This window comes from Stigmatopora argus, chromosome 4 (assembly GCF_051989625.1).
Source record: "Stigmatopora argus isolate UIUO_Sarg chromosome 4, RoL_Sarg_1.0, whole genome shotgun sequence".
NCBI lineage: Eukaryota > Metazoa > Chordata > Actinopteri > Syngnathiformes > Syngnathidae > Stigmatopora > Stigmatopora argus.
The window spans coordinates 18,147,561-18,164,360 of record NC_135390.1 but is presented as its reverse complement, the minus strand read 5'-3'; the positions used below and the strand labels follow the sequence as shown (position 1 = coordinate 18,164,360).

The 16,800-nt window shown below is 41.9% G+C and overlaps 3 protein-coding genes across 10 annotated transcripts in view; 2 read left to right on the top strand and 1 right to left on the bottom strand.

Annotated features, from left to right (window-relative positions):
- The first annotated feature begins 305 nt into the window (after positions 1-305).
- Positions 306-7,370, top strand: cyth2 (cytohesin 2). Of its 3 annotated transcripts, XM_077597782.1 has the most exons (12): positions 310-511; positions 1,702-1,852; positions 1,924-1,990; positions 2,061-2,179; positions 2,972-3,052; positions 3,138-3,250; positions 3,893-4,041; positions 4,105-4,216; positions 4,599-4,675; positions 5,308-5,379; positions 5,659-5,813; positions 6,080-7,370. In XM_077597782.1, exons 1-12 carry the CDS (start codon positions 445-447, stop codon positions 6,165-6,167), a joined length of 1,251 nt encoding a protein of 416 aa, XP_077453908.1. In that variant the 5' UTR covers positions 310-444; the 3' UTR covers positions 6,168-7,370. The 3 variants fall into 3 exon arrangements, with proteins under 3 accessions (XP_077453907.1, XP_077453906.1, XP_077453908.1); XM_077597781.1 differs by having other exon boundaries at positions 306-511; positions 4,105-4,217; positions 4,597-4,675; positions 5,308-5,867; XM_077597780.1 differs by having other exon boundaries at positions 308-511; positions 5,308-5,813.
- LOC144072643 (neuronal pentraxin-2) lies at positions 7,089-15,425 on the bottom strand. Its single transcript, XM_077597783.1, has 6 exons — positions 15,360-15,425; positions 12,078-12,661; positions 10,408-10,672; positions 9,679-9,926; positions 9,380-9,559; positions 7,089-8,545 (listed from the first exon to the last, which is right to left on the bottom strand). Exons 2-6 carry the CDS (start codon positions 12,576-12,578, stop codon positions 8,336-8,338), a joined length of 1,404 nt encoding a protein of 467 aa, XP_077453909.1. The 5' UTR covers positions 12,579-12,661; positions 15,360-15,425; the 3' UTR covers positions 7,089-8,335.
- The window catches only part of LOC144072641 (BAR/IMD domain-containing adapter protein 2), a 26,187-nt gene continuing 16,899 nt past the window's right edge, over positions 7,513-16,800 (top strand). Inside the window, exons 1-8 of one of the 6 annotated variants that reach the window (XM_077597775.1) lie at positions 7,513-8,198; positions 8,340-8,551; positions 9,395-10,262; positions 10,326-10,471; positions 12,105-12,214; positions 12,357-12,628; positions 13,426-13,522; positions 15,343-15,553. The gene's annotated coding sequence lies outside the window, so the exon portion shown is untranslated. Of the gene's footprint in view, positions 8,552-9,394; positions 10,263-10,325; positions 10,472-11,066; positions 11,268-12,084; positions 12,215-12,356; positions 12,629-13,425; positions 13,523-15,342; positions 15,554-16,800 lie in introns of those variants that run through there. The other 5 variants (XM_077597776.1, XM_077597774.1, XM_077597777.1 and 2 more) reach the window with 5 other exon arrangements.

The window sequence follows — 16,800 nt, the reverse complement described above, 5'->3', positions numbered from 1 at the left end:
TAATTGTAATTAAATCTGGTACATTTGACCCCTGATAAGTTTTCATTACTAAAATAGTCAGTTGCAATAATAAGGATTAGCAAAGAATATAGTAACACTAGAACTTGTCACTTTCTATAAAAAGGACTTCATTTCCGTGACTAAATGATTAAATATATTTTGCCGAAAGTGATACAAAAAATAATTATTTCTCTTGCATTAATATCTAAAGGAAGCAAGACAAACATGAGAAGGCCCTTTCATATCTAAATAATGCCTATATTTTGAAGGCTAAAAGTAAAGCTTGACCGGAAACCCTTTTTATCATTAGACACCACTTCCGGTGTCGCCACCTTCTTTGTCTCCGGCCCGACGTATCGAAACCACTGGTAGTCGTGGTTTTTCATCTTTCCTTTCAATTTTGAGGATATATTTGCATATATATCCACATTTTTCTCCTATTGGATGACCGTCGACTCGGAAATATTTATGCCTAAAAATAAAGCGCCGAAAATGGATGACTTGGACTACAGTAAGTCGCTAACGAGAAGCTAGCTAGTTTCATGTAGACGTTACCGTCAAGCTAGCCGCGGCTCGCCCGAGTCAATTATTGTTTGAATTATTCGATTTGTTTTGATGTCGGCACTTTCGTTATACGTTCGTGGTTACAATATTAAAACACTGTCACGCTGTGGCACAGTTTCATTGCCGTAGACGTTAACTGATTATCGATTGCTTCGGCTCGTGTTTCGGTTCCAGCCAGTCGTTCGGTAGATTTTTAATACGTTTTAATGCGTCTTATTTGTTAAAGAATGTGCTGCTGCTTAATCCTGAGTAGTTACAAACATGTTATTGCTGTGCTGTAGCCCGACTGTGGGCGTGGTTTTTGGGGAGAGGGCAGAAATTTTGTTTTGGCTTCACGATGAACGAGTTCACGGATGTCAAACTCGAGGCCCGGGGGCAAGGTCCGGCCCACCGCCTCATTTTACGTGTCCGATTCAGGGTGTCCCCCTCCTCTCGCCCGCAGTCAGCTGGGATAGGCTCCAGCACAGCCCGCACCCTAATGAGGATAAAGCGGTTCAGAAAATGAGACGAGAACTTGTATGTTTATTGTTTTGAACCTCTGTAATTGACTGGCCACCAATCCAGGGTGCCCTAATTCAGCTGGGATAGGCTCCAGCACCCCCGCGACCTTTGTGCCGATAAGCAGTACAGAAAACCAATCTTATGAAGCTTTTCGTGTAAATAAAATTTAAATAAATGAATAAATGCCTTAGTAATAGTATATGTACTAGTTTGCTTTTCAAGTAAATATTTTTCAATGAAAAATATTATAGAATAGATGACATTTGGGTGTTGGATGGCCACTAATTCTGGGTGTCCCCTGCCTGGTGCCCTTACTTAGCTGGCGGACCCTCGTGAGGATAAGCGCTTCAGACAATGGATGAATTTGAATAGCCATAAAATATAGAAAATGGGGTGGGGCACAAAAAATATTATATATATAGGCTACAGAATAATAGATAGATGACTTGCCATGACACCATTGTATGATTAATTTGAAATCTCCACCCTCAGTCCATGTGCTTACTTGGAACTTCCTGATAACAATAGTAGTCATCTGTCATTGCCAACTGGAAACAGCCTCGACTATATTGTTGGAGAGAAATGGGCTTTTATCGGAGCTAACGGGCTCGCTCTTTCCTGCCCCTCCCCCCGCAGTCCCAGTAGACCTAAGCCCAGAGGAGCGCTCGGAGCTGGAGGACATCCGGAAGAGGAAGGGGGTACTGCTGCAAGAGATCCAGAGGCTCCGCGAGGAGCTTCGGGAGGCCATTTTGGAGGTGGAGGGCTTGGAGGCCAGCACGGAGGGCAGGTGGGTTATTTCAAATGTCCTTGTAAGCAATAAAAAATGTGCTTCATTGTTCACGTCTGTCCGTGGCGCAGTAAAACTCTTCAGAAAAACCGACACGTGGCGATGGGAAGGAAGAAGTTTAACATGGATCCGAAAAAGGTTGGAATGTTAAAATTTGGAAGTGTTCTTTTTTTTCAGATGGGTGACATGTTTTTTTTTTTATTCGTAGGGGATCGTATTTCTCGTGGAGAACGAGCTACTCCGACACACTTCCGAGGACATCGCTCAGTTCCTTTACAAAGGTGAAGGCCTCAACAAGACGGCGATAGGCGATTACCTCGGAGAAAGGTGCGCATTTTCAACACATTCATTCATGGATTACCATGTTTGTCTTCAATGTTTTTATTATATTAAGTTAGGGCATGGGTCTCAAATTTTGCAGCCTCTGTATGACATCCAATCGTACGTCGTATTAGCGTTGTTGGCATGGATTCTTCCTTTGGGGAGTTCTCTTCTCTTTATTGCACAACAGAACAACAAAAATACATTTTAAAATCATCATATTTCATATTCTCTTTTGATATAAAGTAAGGTAACAGATACTTTCATATTTGAATGAGGAAGAAAGCCATTGATTTACTTATTCACAGAAGTTTGAAGTTTCAAATTTAAAACCAGAATAGATGTAGTTATCGTGATAATTATTGATATCGACTAATAGTTTTTTTCTTATCGTGATAACAATTTTTGTCATATTGCCCAGCTCTACTTTCATTTTATAACTCTTAACGTCCCTTAGCTTAACACAACGGCAATAGACATCCAGCTTCTGGCCCCTCCAACTTAAAATGGCTTGGCGGTTTATCAATATTGTCAATGTAGTTTTCCCTCTATTACTAACTACCACAGCACATACACTCCGTGACCTGCCCTGGCAGTAAATGAGTTAAGCTAAAGATTTTTTTGACTAGACTTTAACCATCCTCTGAAAGGGTTCATCTACGTACAGTCATAGTCCCAGGTGTGTGTATTCTTTATTCTCAGCAAAGAATATTAGAAATTAATGCCATTTCATGTCTAGGAGAAAAGAGCGAATCCATTTTGTCAAAAGACGCTTGATTAACGAGTCTTTTTCCACAGGGACGACTTCAACATCAAAGTTCTCCAGGCTTTCGTTGACCTGCACGAGTTCACGGATCTCAACCTCGTCCAGGCCCTCAGGTAGACTTCCAACTTATTGCCCGACTCGCTCTAAAGCTTATTTGAAGACTAATGTGGGCGTGTTGTTTGCCGTTGGCGCTCGCAGACAATTTTTGTGGAGTTTCCGTCTACCCGGCGAGGCCCAAAAGATCGACCGAATGATGGAGGCCTTCGCCCAGAGATACTGTCGCTGTAACCCGGGCGTCTTCCAGAGCACGGGTAAATATGTACATTTAATGCTTTTAAATATATGTTGTTGACAATGTATTGCTTTTTAAAAATATATATAAACGTTTCACTAAATAAACACGCTGTATTTAGAGTTGTTATCAGCGGCATTTCAAAGAAGCTCATGCTGGAAGATTGAGAAATTGGAGTCCAGACACATTTAACACGTAATTCATGAGTAATTTGATTTGGTAGTTATTAAATCATTGGCTGCCATTGGCGACAGTTATAGAGGATATTTTTGCAATTTCCGTGGTAAGCTGGGATAAGATCATTTTAAAATGTATCTGCTTTATAGGAAATTTTAGTGTTGCAGCAGCTCAATCATACAGCCAGAATTATATTTATATATATATATATATATATATATATATATATATATATATATATATATATAATTAGATACATACAATTAGTGTAAGTCCAAGTTGGAATCTAAAGTGGCTCACTGAAGTTTGCCATTGACAACACAAGACGTCTCATTTGAAACGGGTGTCGTCAAATGATGAACTCACATAGACTTTTAATTTCGCTTTTAAGAACCACACGGTTGGATATTTTCTATTGTCTTTTACTTGAGGCTTTTGTTTCTTTATGTAGTATCATTTTAATCCGCCATCTCCTTTACCCCAGACACCTGCTACGTGCTGTCCTTTGCCATCATCATGCTGAACACCAGCCTCCACAACCCCAACGTGAGAGACAAACCGGGCGTGGATCGCTTCATTTCCATGAACCGAGGCATCAACGACGGGGGGGACCTGCCCGAGGACCTCCTACGGGTACGCCAACCTCCAGCCGCTAGCTAAAGGGCCGCGCTAACGCCGCTTTTCTCTCCGTTGAAGAACCTCTACGAAAGTATTAAAAACGAGCCCTTCAAGATCCCCGAGGACGACGGCAACGACCTCACGCACACTTTCTTCAACCCCGACAGAGAGGGGTGGCTCCTCAAACTGGGTACGGACGAAGCGCCGTCTTTTTACGCCGTGTTCTTATCTGGCTTGTTTGGTGACCAAGGGATTCGCTATGGAGCTTCTATTTTGAATTTTTACATTATTTTCAGGATTGAGTTTTTTTGCATGGCTGCGTTGGGCTTGCGATGCGTGCCACTAATGTGTCCTATGTCCTCCTCTCTCTTCCTCTCTCGCCTCTAAATAAATACGCCGGTCGCCTTTTCATCTTGCGCTTCCTCTCCCACGATTTCCACCTTCCGCTGCTGCCGCTTGTTTGTCAGGAGGTATGTATTGCCTTGGGTTCTCGTGCGCAGGAGGGTAGCTGGTAGCCTGGTGGCGGACTCTCGCGCCCGGGACTCGTGGTGATCGGTGTCCGTTTGTTTCAGGGGGAAGAGTGAAAACCTGGAAGAGGCGATGGTTTATCCTCACAGACAACTGCCTCTATTATTTTGAGTACACAACAGTAAGTCTCGAGATGGGGTACACGGTCGATTGGTCGCCGGTCTTTTGGTCGCCCGGAACGTTATTGATAATTACCATTTAAATCGTTGCTCAAATTCCCTAAATACTAACTGCGAATGACTATTTCGTCATACTTAATGCCCTATTAATTATTAGGCTAAAGAAAAGCTCCAAATTTCCCTGACTTTTATTGTTTTTTGTTGGAGAACTTGTTAAGACCCTGACTGATGTCCCTTCCTAAGGGGACAACTCATGTACATACAAACTCTTTTACACTCACACGTCGGATCAGTGAAACTGCTCATGGCCATTCTTGGCTTTTATTGGTGCGTAGACCGCGTTGTTTTACCTTGTTTTGTCGCCGGTCTTTTGGTCGTCGGTCTTTTGGTCGCTGGTCTTTTTGTCGCCCGTTGTTGCGGTCCGGGCGACCAAAACACCGTGACCAAAAGACCAACGACCAAAAGACCGCGACCAAAAGATCGGCGACCAATCGACCGCACACGCGAGATGGGCATTCCGTTTCACGTTTTAATGCCATGAACCAATCCATTTTGAGCGGGGCAGGCCGGCAGGCCTCTCGGTCAAAATGGAATGGAAGGAGTGAAGAATGAACTAACCGTGTTCCTCAAATAGGACAAAGAGCCCAGAGGCATCATTCCTTTGGAGAATCTCAGCATCCGTGAGGTGGAGGACCCGCGCAAACCTGTAAGTTCGCATTCCACACAGATGAGTGTCGCCCTGGATTCTGAACGCATGCTTTCATTTTTTTGTTCTCAAGTAGGACCGAGGGACTACTTTTTTAATCCGTTGTTTTGTAGTACTGTTTCAGCCTGGTGGTCGGCAAGAGAAGCCTGGCAACCCGCCAGGCTTATCGAAGCACTGGGGGAAACCCTAAAATATAGCATTAAAAAAGGAATAGGCTCCTACGCCAAGTATTTGAGTTGTACTACATATTTTACACCTACTTTTTTTTCCCTCAAACAGAACTGCTTCGAGTTGTACATCCCCAACAACCGCGGTCAGCTGATCAAAGCGTGCAAGACGGAAGCCGACGGGCGGGTGGTGGAGGGCAACCACAATGTTTACCGCATTTCCGCCCCCACGCCGGAGGAGAAGGACGAGTGGATCCACAGCATCAAGTACGCCCAAAAAGTTTAGACTTAATCACACGCAGCTCGGCACAAAAAAAAAAGGTCAGACGCTCGAATATTTGCTCGGACCGCCTTCAGCTTCGATTGTTTTCCACGAGCTTCTTTGTTTCCTTTTCTGGCATCGATGCAACATGACTTCACACCGCAAGTCACATTCATTAGCGCAACATAAACCAACAGGCAAAAAAAAAATCGGCATTGCATCGGGAAGGTCGACTCAGTCTCAAATCTACTTTTTTTTTTCGTCACATCAGATCGGCGGTCAGCGTGGACCCCTTCTACGAAATGCTCGCCGCCAGGAAGAAACGTATATCGCAGAAGAAGAAAGAAGAGCAACCCTAGATTAGTACCTCCATTCTTCTTTTTAATCTCAACCTTGAATACCAACATAGTCCATTTTTCAGCAAAATAGGTGAGTTATAGACTAGCCAATAACTAACAGGCAGGCAAACATGTAACAAGCAATTGTTATTTTGGAAAAAAAACACTAAAACATCCACCAACCTCCCGACATTGACATTAAAAGAAGACATTTTTGACTTCTTTCTCCTGTCGAAGGCACTTCCTTCCAATGTACCATTTTTATTTTTTTTGTAAATATTTAGCAAATTTCTTTATGGCGCACATATAGAGACTGTTTAATTTATTGTTCCTTTTTTGTACAACCTACTGTAGGAGCGCATGTCGCCGGGCGTTAGTGCACTGAGTCGAGAAGAAGTCTTTTCTGAACTTTGGCGGTCCTCGTTTCGAGGGGATTTTGTCATTTTTGCCCGCCGAAGCACAAGTGTCATTAGGTTATTTGAATTCTTTGCTTCCCGATGTCCATAGAACACAAATGATCTGCTGATTTCATTCAGATAAAACGCTTCTGTGACCTTTTTTTGATGAATTTTGTAGGAAAAGTTGAACTAGGTTATTTGTTTTACTGCACTTTATCAGTTGTTGCGACTGACGCGCGTCAATGAACCCGAAACTAGGAGTGTTACAGAATCTGTTCTTAGTTTTAAAACTGCGCCACTTCAGTTTGAAATTCAGACGTTCACGCTGTATTGCTGTTCTTCTTCGTAGTGTTTTAGTTGTGGTTTGAAAAAAAAAAATGTAGCATGAAGCTGAATGATGAATTTGGACCTTTTTGCAGACGCTAGCAGAACAAAAACTTTGTGAGTTGCCTTTACGTTCGTCGTTTTTCCTCCCAAAGCTTTAGGAAGAAAAAAAACGGCCTTTAGCGAATCCCGTTTGTGCTTTGCATTTTTTTTTTTTTAATTTGCCCGCAGGCCTTCTTCGCCCTGAATTCTTAAAGTGCAAAGTTGCCAAAAAAAACCTAAAAGGAAAATCCAAACAACAAAATGTTACCATTTCTGAGCCACCTCTTTTAGAAAATGTCTTTATTTTTATTTATTTATTGACGGCAAGGTGAAGATGGAGCTATATATGATATAAATGTAGCAAACGGTGTAAACCACACACACACACACACACACACACACACAAATACACATCGGTGCCAGTAAACTACTGTATAACAATAAAAAGGTGATGATTGACTGTTGCTTGATTTGTGCTTTTTCAAGGGTTAACTAACAGTCAAGCAGTCCAATACCGTAAATCACGGGCGTCAAACCCGCTGCACCAAGTCCAATTTTTGCAAAACAATACATTTTAGAGCTTTCATTTTGATCCTGTGATTTTTTTCGCTAAAGCTTATTACTTTTACAAAGCCTTTTAACAATTGCAATGCATGTAAGATGGTTTTCCAACACATTTTCATTTAAACTACACGTATAAAAAAATGATCATCATCCAGAAATACAAGTGCACTACCCAAAGTTCTGTAAAATAACACATTGAAGGCGATAGACTGGGAGAGTGGGAGCGACCTCTCCCGGTCAAAATGGATTGGACGTCTATCGCCATCAATGGTAGTCGATGAGTTAACCGAGGAAATGCAGTGAATACAACAATAACAACAAAATGTATATACAATACAGTATATTGAATGCAATAACAGCTACTACATTTTACCAGGCAATGTCAAACTAAACATGTAAAGCTAACAAAATGATGACAAATTCTTTGGTGTTTAGCTGTACTTGATATGGAAATCTTCCAAATGATTATTTTGTCAACATATTGTTTTAACACAGAACAAGTTACAATTATGAACATGACAATATGTCACAACACCCAACAGATTCCCTTTATTCATTATTGATTTTTTTTTTCTAACCTCATGACCCCACATTTTAATCACCTCTTCCGTTTCAGATCACAATCATACCCTCTTTTGATGATAATCCCTTCATTCATTCTTGAGTTATCGTGAACACGAGCAGACACGGAACCGAGTTCGTTAGGTTTCACCTACGACAGGAGGTAAATATGTTGCTACGAAGATGAGACAAACAAAAAAATCAAAGGCATTTCTTATTTGTTTCAGAGGCGTTGTTTTGTCTGTTTGTTTGTCACCTCTGTTATGAGTTTTATCGGTGGTCAACATAATGAGGAGTATTTTAGTGACAGGGTTCTTGGGGGCGTTTGACCACGCCGCCGTGAAGCTCAAACTCCGAGTCCGACCACGAGATGACGTCACCGGTCAGGCGACCGCCGCACGACGCCAGCCTTTGGATGTCAACCGCGTTCAAGACCGACGACCACATTTGCACGTCGGCGAGCTCGCCCACGAAGGACTGCGTGGCGTCAAAGCGGCCCCCCAAAGTATCCTGAAAGTAAGAAATGCAATGACTAAGTTACTAAAATCCCAAAAATTCGGGCAAATGACTAACAATTGACCGATATATAGGGACTTCGATACAAATAAAATGCCCATGTACGTAATAGGGTAACTAATTTGTTCGCTGTTTTGATCTTTGTTGCGAATTTGCACCTCCTAGTGGTCACAAGGTTGTAGTGCAAAAAGAAAGACTGGAAGTGAATGAGCTTCCTAGAGCTAAAGTTTTCTTGTGTTCCTTGTTTGACACAAATGTTTCTGACATCATTGGTGTTGTCTACCTTGAACATAATTGATCATGATCATCTTATCTATCTTCTTTAGTCTAAATAAGCATAGATACATTTTTTCTGTTGTCTACGTGAGCTAATTTAGTTGGTGTAGGCTCCTTACACTGAAATGAATATGCTAATGGGTAATGCTATGCTAACGTGAACGCTCTGCTAATTGCTTTTTGGTCAAGTTAATGGAAAATGCTAACTGCTAATGCTAATTGTCATCTGCCACGGCTAGCATTGAATACTACTCTAGAATTTTGTGATGATTTGTTTCTTTTTTACTGTTCCTTACACATTCTGCACTTTTTGTTTTACAGGTTATAAGTTGAGGGCGTGTTTAGAGTTTAATTGTTGATACATTTATATTATTAGTGCTGGCTTTCCTAATCGGCATGCTTTCAAATTCAAGCTTTCGGAGTCAGGATGCGTTAAAATCCAAATTAAATTGGCTATCAACATCAGCAATTGGCAGATTCTTTTAGTCGTTGTTGAAAATTTCAAATCGGTCGACCTCTACGAAAAAAAACTACATTTTAATTTGTCTTGACCTGTTCCTGTCCCAGGATGAAGACTCCACCCGCTCTGATGGGACGCCAGGAAGCAAGATTCCTGCCGGTCCCCCGCAGGTCGCCGTCCTGGTAGGCTTCCCAGTGTCCGTCCCGTGTGGACCACGTCACGCACACGTGGTTCCAGTTTCCGTCACTCAGCGTCAAAGGCAGAGACACGGCCTACAAAATAAGGTCCAAATCATACAGAAACCGGATTGGCTTTTAGTTCACCCTAGCTGATTGGATCAGACCGCCCTGGTGATATTGGAACATCACTATTTCTGCCCATGCCTCATCACCTTGTCGTCAATGAGCAGCTCCACGGGGTCCCCACCCCACTCGATCAGCACCACTTGGTTCGCCTGGCCCGGGGCCGAGTAGGAAAACGGCGTCCCCATGGAGGCCCCCACGCCGGCCTTGAGCCACAGACACAACGTCATCGCGAAGATGTCCTGAGGCAGCGTCCTCTTGACGCGGGCGTACATGTAGTTGCTCCGAATGGGGAAGCTGAGCTGGAAGGCATCGGGGTGGCTTTTCTCGCTAGAACCTGAAGTAGCAAATATTAAAATATGTATCTGTGACTTTTTCACCCCTCCTTTTTTTCGCAGATCTTACCTCGCCGACAGGCAAGGTAAAAAAAAAAACTTTGCGTAAAGGAAAAATAATCAGTAATGTAATTAATCAAGTTTCATGTATACAACAGGTTGATGTGTTGAGTGCTGTGTTTTCCGAGCTGTCCTTAAACGCAGCACACGTCTGATTGGGAGGAACCAGGTGGCTAATTAGTTTTGGTTTGTTGGCATCACTAGTTGTCGTGTTGCATGCTTTTGCTTGCAAATAAACCATTGAAAAAGCTAACTCTCCATTCATCTCAGCAATAATGGTAAGTACAGATTATTTATGATTGTCATTTTTAGTATTTTGACGTAATTTTCAATTTTAACAGTGAAATCCGAGCTACGCGTCATTTGAGGTTACGTCGCCAGTGTAGGAACTGAACTCGAAGTACGTTATCCAACTTTACGTACCCGTCAGGTGAAGCTGGCTGAGCATACTTTCCAGTTTGTTGCCGTGGTAACCCTTACGCGGGAGGTAAGCGTGAGCGTCTGCTTCGTTGTCCTCGTGGACACTGTCGTCGGCGTGTCCAGTTCGGTTTTCGTCGGCGTCCTCTTCCGTGTGATCGTTGAGGTTTTGGTGGTGGTCGTGCGGGTGCAACTGCTCCTCCAGAGTGTCGATTTTCCTCTGCAGAAGCTCCCTCAGAGAACTGGAGTGGGCCAGAGATGAGTTCCTCTTCTGTTCAGTTGGTAGAAAATAGTTTGATCAAAATTTGGGCCTTTTTTTGCGTTACTTCCCAAATTAGCAACACTATTTTAATTGGTTTGTTTGGGTTCTGTAATTTCCAAATAAAACCTTATTTTGAAGAAAGGTATGTATAATAATTGTCATATTTTTGCCAGATTCCCCCCCAAAAATATTTATTTATCGATATATATATATATTTTTTTAATGTTGGTTTTGGCTTTAAAAAATATTTTTTTTGCCTATTTTAAAAATCCTTAGGTCCACCAATATCACTTCAATCCTTTTTAGCCATTTAATCCCCAAAAGGAATTGACAATTTTTGGGGGGTAAATCATCTTGTAACCCTAATTGTTTATGAATAAAAAAAAAGACTGGAATATTTTTGAAAAAATATCTTTAGTTCGAATTTGTCAAAAATAGTATAGGCTCCATCTTAACTAGTAACACATTGGCGACCATTGATGGCGATAGACATCCAATCCACTTGACCTGGCTGGTCTCCCAGCTCAAATGGATTTTGATGTCTACCGTGGCAGTGGACGGGTTAATGAGGACAAGACGCGTGAGTGCTCTTCGCCTGATTCAGGTAATCCAGGCTTTGTGCATGTGCGTGGCCCGATTACCTCAATCAAGGCAGATCACCGTAATTACTACTGATCTTCCTTCTTTCCCAACTCCATCACAACGGCACACAAAAAAGCCCATAGCTACGAGTCTGAGCGTGTACGGTTGTCCTTTGTGTCCTCGTGCCCCGCAATTGGCTGACACCGATTCAGGTTGGTTCCCGTAGTTGGCAGGGACAGTCATCCCCCGCGACCCTTGTGAGGATAAACGGTTGGGAAAACGAACGAATGAATGAAAGAAACCCTTTCTTGAGTAGACCGAGTTGTACTCGGGAGTCGGGAAAATATGATACCCATTATTTATTGATTAGCTATTTGTCTGTTTGTTTTTTAGTGCGGCCCGGCAGCTCGAGTGGGTAGTACGTCGGCCTCGCAGCTCTGGGGTCCTGGGTTCAAATCCAGGTCTGTCCACCTGTGTGGAGTTTGCATGTTTTCTCTGGGTACTCCCGTTTCCTCCCACATTCCAAAAACATGTAAGGTAGGCTAATTGGACACTCTAAATTGAGAGAGCGAATGGTTGTCCGTCTCCTCGTGGCCTGCGATTGGCTGGCCACCAATTCAGGGTGTCCCCTGCCTCTGGCCCTAAATCAGCTGGGATAGGTTCCAGCACCCCCCGCGACCCTTACGAGGATAAAGCGGTTCAGAAAATGATTGAATGAATGTTTGTTGTTGTTATTTGTGCACTTTGTGGTGAAGAGTTAAATCTCATTATACTTGGATAATGGCAATAGTAACAGCATTCAATGCATTTTTTTTCCCATGATGCATCTCACCTGCAAGTTGTCCAATCTATCCTTCAGTGCCCGAAGCATCCTCTCCATCTGCTCGGGCGAAGACGTCCCGTCCGCCGAAGCGCCGCGGCGGGGGTCCTTCTCCTGGTGTTCCACTCCATCGGAGTGCGGCGAATCTGGTACGACGTCGCCGCGTTCCGTGGGCGCGCCCGGGCGGTCGTTGTGAGGCGAGCCGCCAAAGCCCTCGCACAGGGCCAGCTTGGCGGTCAGCTCCCGGATGGTCTCCCTCTGGTCCAGGATGGTTTCTTTCTGGCCAAGCAGGCTCTCCCGAAGGCGCAGGATGGTGGTCTTGGCCTCGTCGGTCGCCGCCCACCAGCCCGGGGGAGGCTGCGCCGTACCCCCGACGCCCGGGAAGCAGGCGGGGTCGGCGTCCGCCGGAATGGGGGTGCACACGAAGCGAGGCCCCGCCAAGTCATCGAAAGCGGACGACGCGGGCAAGAAGAGCAGAGAGAGGAAGGCAACGACGTATTGATCGGGCGCCATTCTATCCGAGCGCCAGCAATCATCAAGGGAAAACGCCCATCGTCATCCAGGTGGACCTTTTGATTTGTTTTTCTTGGCGAAATCTGCAAAAGAAAAAGTCGGGAATATTGGTATTTCATGTGGTCAATGACTAGGTGCGACAGTTTGTCACAAATTCATCATTTCAATCAAAAATGGCAAATTATTAGAATATGGTTAACACAGGATATTTACGCATTTGCGCTATTTCGCGAGAAAACATTAGAATTTCACACCCAAAAAATAAACTTTTTATTAAATATTTGAACTGAAAGGCCTCATACCCTTAATAGTACAAGTGACTATTTTTGGTCATTCAAAAAAAAAAAAAAAAATTAAAATAATAATAATAATTACTCATCATTGTATTTTGGTCTATACATTTAGTTTCTAAATAAATACAAAGTTATTAAAAACTAAATTAACTCAAAACCCTTGCATGTAAAAGTAGTACAGAATTTCCCACCCAAAAAATAAACTTTTTATTAAATAGTTGAACTTTAAGGCCTCATACCCTTAATTGTGCAAGTGACTTTTTTTGATCGTTCAAAACAAAAAAAATACAAATATTTTAAAAATAATAATTACTCATCATCATTGTATTTTTGTCTATACATTTAGTTTCTAAATAAATACAAAGTTAGTAAAAACAAAATTAACTCAAAACCCTTGCGTGTAAAAGTAGTACAGAAGATTAATGAAATCGATACTAAGTCCCACCGCCAGGAAAAACTTTTTTTTTTTATCATAGTTATTAATTCATATCAATCCTTATGATGGTGAGCAATGTCCAATTCATTTTAACTAGCTGTGAACTCTCATGTTTCAGTGCCATTGACGGACGGAACTGGGGGTCCAATCCGTTTTGACTGGAGGGCCAAAGGTCCTGAGTAATAACATTGGACGCCTGTTGCTGTCAATGGCAGGTAAACATGACTCAATGCCAGTCTGACAGGGATTTGTTTTTATTTTTAATAGTCAAATCAAGTTTATTCATAATAACATTGTAACATCTCTATCTAATTGGCCTCCATTGACGGCACTAGACGTCCAATCCGATTGGCAACCACCAGCCAATTAACACGTTTAACCCTTAAAACACCTCCCCCCATGCCCTCACGTCTATTTATGTTGACAGGAAGGAAGAAATATTAAATATTAAACCTGTCCTTTTAGCTGGTCATTTTCAAATGGCACGCACGTGAACTCACCACCCCACGTTGCGTTCGCTGACCTATGAATATTTTTTCTGACCCGATTCTATTGAGGCATGTGACTTGGGGGGGCTTAACGAGCAGACAGATGGTCCCATTGGGGAAACGCGTCAACAGCCATCTACAGCCGCTCGATCAGTTTAGCGGCACCCGCGCCAGCCCAATTAACCTAATTACCAGCGCTCGTGCGCTACCTAACCCTCAGATCAGCAGCCTCCTTCGTCCGCGGTGGCGCTAATCCACGGCACCATATGGTAGAGGTGGATATTTAGGTAGCGCCAATAGAGGTCAATTTAAAAAGTTGTTGGCCGTCTGGTTCAAAGCACGAATAGAATTGGAAATAAAAAGCTACGATTGGCCATGTCAACGCCATTTTTGCCTATCCAATGAAAATTTTAGGGTTTATTTCCTCAAATCAACTCAATGCAAACATTGGTATCACGGTCAGTTTGATTGGCAGGCCATATTCGTGCCAACCAGATCTTACTAGTTTATTTTTGGCCCAAAAAGTTAACATACTTTCCGCCATTGTCCAGTTCATCCATTTTAACTGGACGTCTATCATTGATAATGAGTTTATTTTGTAGCACTTCTTTGTTTTTGACTTACATTTCAGGGTGTTTACAGGTCTTTTCTAATTGAATTTGAGGAATGGTTCTTGTTCATTTGTCAATTACTGATGATTTTGGGGCATTTCTAGCCCACGTCCTGTTGGTTTTGGGGCATTTCAAGATTCTTTATTAACTCATCGGCTGCCATTGAAAGCGCAGTTTTGACGAAGGGGGCGGATAAACGAATGTGATTGTGGATAGGAAATTAAGCAAAGTGCAGTCGATCACACAAAATTTCTAGTTTTGCGGCGCTCTTGTCAAAAAAATGAAAGCATTAAATTCTGTACGTTAGGATATGAATGAGCTACAAAGAGGCAGGCAGTCAGGCAGAAGAAGCCACTAGCGGGCCGCCCGTTTGACACTACTGGTTTAAGGGAAGTTTCTAATGCTCACATTTCACCTGTCTGTTTCCACTGTGAGGAATAGTGAGAAATGGAAAACCATAAAGACAATTTCTAATAAGGCCAGAAGTAGCAGGCAAAGAAAAATATCTGACGTGATTGTGATGTCATCGATATACATTTCTTGGAATATTACTGCCGCCACAAAAAAGTATGCAAACATTTTTTTTTCAACAAGGCAAGAAGTCTATTTTCGCCAGTTTTTCCTGTTTAAATTTTTCTTAACTATAGCTTCCATTTATGGAATTTTTAAAATCCAAATCAGCTTTCTATTTCTCCGGCTAAAATGTAAAAAAATATATATATATATTTTTCTCACCTGTCATTAAATAAAAAAACATATTTTTAGCCTATTATTAATATAGTTCCAAGTGAAAAATATATGGATTTTCTTTTATTGTTGCTGATGACAAGTATGACTCCATAAAGTGTTGTACTATATATATATGAGTAAAACTTATATCGTGTTTGCTGAGTGAAAAAGACAATTAATGAGATATTCCTTATGTTTTGTCTCTAGAAAATCATAAATCTTACCTGATGTTCTGGCTTGAGTGTCCACGCGCCCGCACTGGAGTTGTAAAACACTGATCAGCCCAGAGGGATTTACTCCAGAGGAGTTTCTTTGAAGACCACGCCTTCCGACAACGGCCATGACGTCGCCTTGGCAACGCCGCCGCCGCCGATCGTGCGAGTCAGGTGGCGGCACGACACACCGCGGCATGGAAAAGGTCAAGAACTCTACACACACGAGCACTCTTATCAGTCAAAACAAGTGGCATGTTGTACTAAGTGCGTTTCTGCTTTTTCGCAAATCTTAGAATTTTGTAATTCGTGGTTTATTTAACCCTTTTATTGCACTCATATCGAACAGGGGTCTCAAACTTGCGGCCCAATATTTTACCGCCCCCATTTGACATCATACTGTCATATTATGGTTGCGGCACCGTTTTTGCAATTTTCGATAAAGAAAATAATGAATAATTTGGAATAAAAATATTAAATTAATTAAACGATCCTTTTCAGGGAAAAATATTAAAATAGGGGAAAAAGAAGGGAAATATGTTTAAATAATCAAATTTAAAATGGTTTAGTAAAAATCTAAATAATTATAAATCAAATCAAACCAAAAATTAATTTAACCAAATTGGAAAAATGTCAAATTCAATTAAGTATGGCCGGTGTGTATTTTGATTGACATATTTTGTTTTATAAACCACACTGCAGTGTGTTGCGTGCACTTGCAACTCCAAAAAGTAGGAAAAATAAGCATCCTGCTCGCGCCTGCGCACAAGTACAGCACGTCAATGCACTACGTTACATATGGAGGTAGAGAACTATAAAGCTTGTTTGGCACACAATAATTTCACTTTCAAAAGTTGTTTTAGCTTCAAAAATCCCCGATTAAATCTTATACGGAGTGACTGTCTAACTTGTCTGACACTTTTACGGCACAATAGCGTCATTTGGTAACGTAATAGTACCTTCCTTTTTAACTTCAGGCGGCTTGACCTAGTGACGTTTTTTTTCCTCACCAAAGATGTATTCGCTTGTCTTTTATCAAGAAAACGGGGGAATTAATTGTTCTGGTGCTCCAATCTTGCTTTATATCCATGGAAAGTACGGTAAAATGAGTAAGCAAACTTGTCCATAAAATACCCAAGCGATATGTTGAGATGTGCTGCCCTCTAGTGGTCAAAGGGGCAATTGATTGCTACAATTCACAACAGCAAATTAGGTTTTTTGGTCCATTTTAGAGGTAAATCTAGTCAGTTGACTTAATTTTTTGATATATGGCGTCTATTTGACGATACTTTAAGTTAGCAAATGTAATTCAAGCATTGATTAGCTTAGCACTAACCAGTTCTTAAATGTTATGTTTAATTTTAGATTTGCACAGCAGTTACAACTGTATTTTATAAGTTAAATAACAGAAAAACATTATGTTGGGTGAGCATTTTTTTTCTTAATACGACTT

What these genes read in the sequence shown, in the direction of transcription:
- LOC144072643 (XM_077597783.1), bottom strand. Translation starts at nt 12,578, where the DNA reads ATGGCGCCCGATCAATACGTCGTTGCCTTCCTCTCTCTGCTCTTCTTG. An exon ending in ATAGATTGGACAACTTGCAG is followed by an intron (nt 10,673 to 12,077) that starts GTGAGATGCATC and finishes CCAACTGAACAG; the next exon opens with AAGAGGAACTCATCTCTGGC. An exon ending in AGCTGCTCATTGACGACAAG is followed by an intron (nt 9,560 to 9,678) that starts GTGATGAGGCAT and finishes CTTATTTTGTAG; the next exon opens with GCCGTGTCTCTGCCTTTGAC.
- cyth2 (XM_077597780.1), top strand. Translation starts at nt 445, where the DNA reads ATGACCGTCGACTCGGAAATATTTATGCCTAAAAATAAAGCGCCGAAA. An exon ending in TGCCCGAGGACCTCCTACGG is followed by an intron (nt 4,042 to 4,104) that starts GTACGCCAACCT and finishes TCTCCGTTGAAG; the next exon opens with AACCTCTACGAAAGTATTAA. An exon ending in ATTATTTTGAGTACACAACA is followed by an intron (nt 4,676 to 5,307) that starts GTAAGTCTCGAG and finishes TTCCTCAAATAG; the next exon opens with GACAAAGAGCCCAGAGGCAT.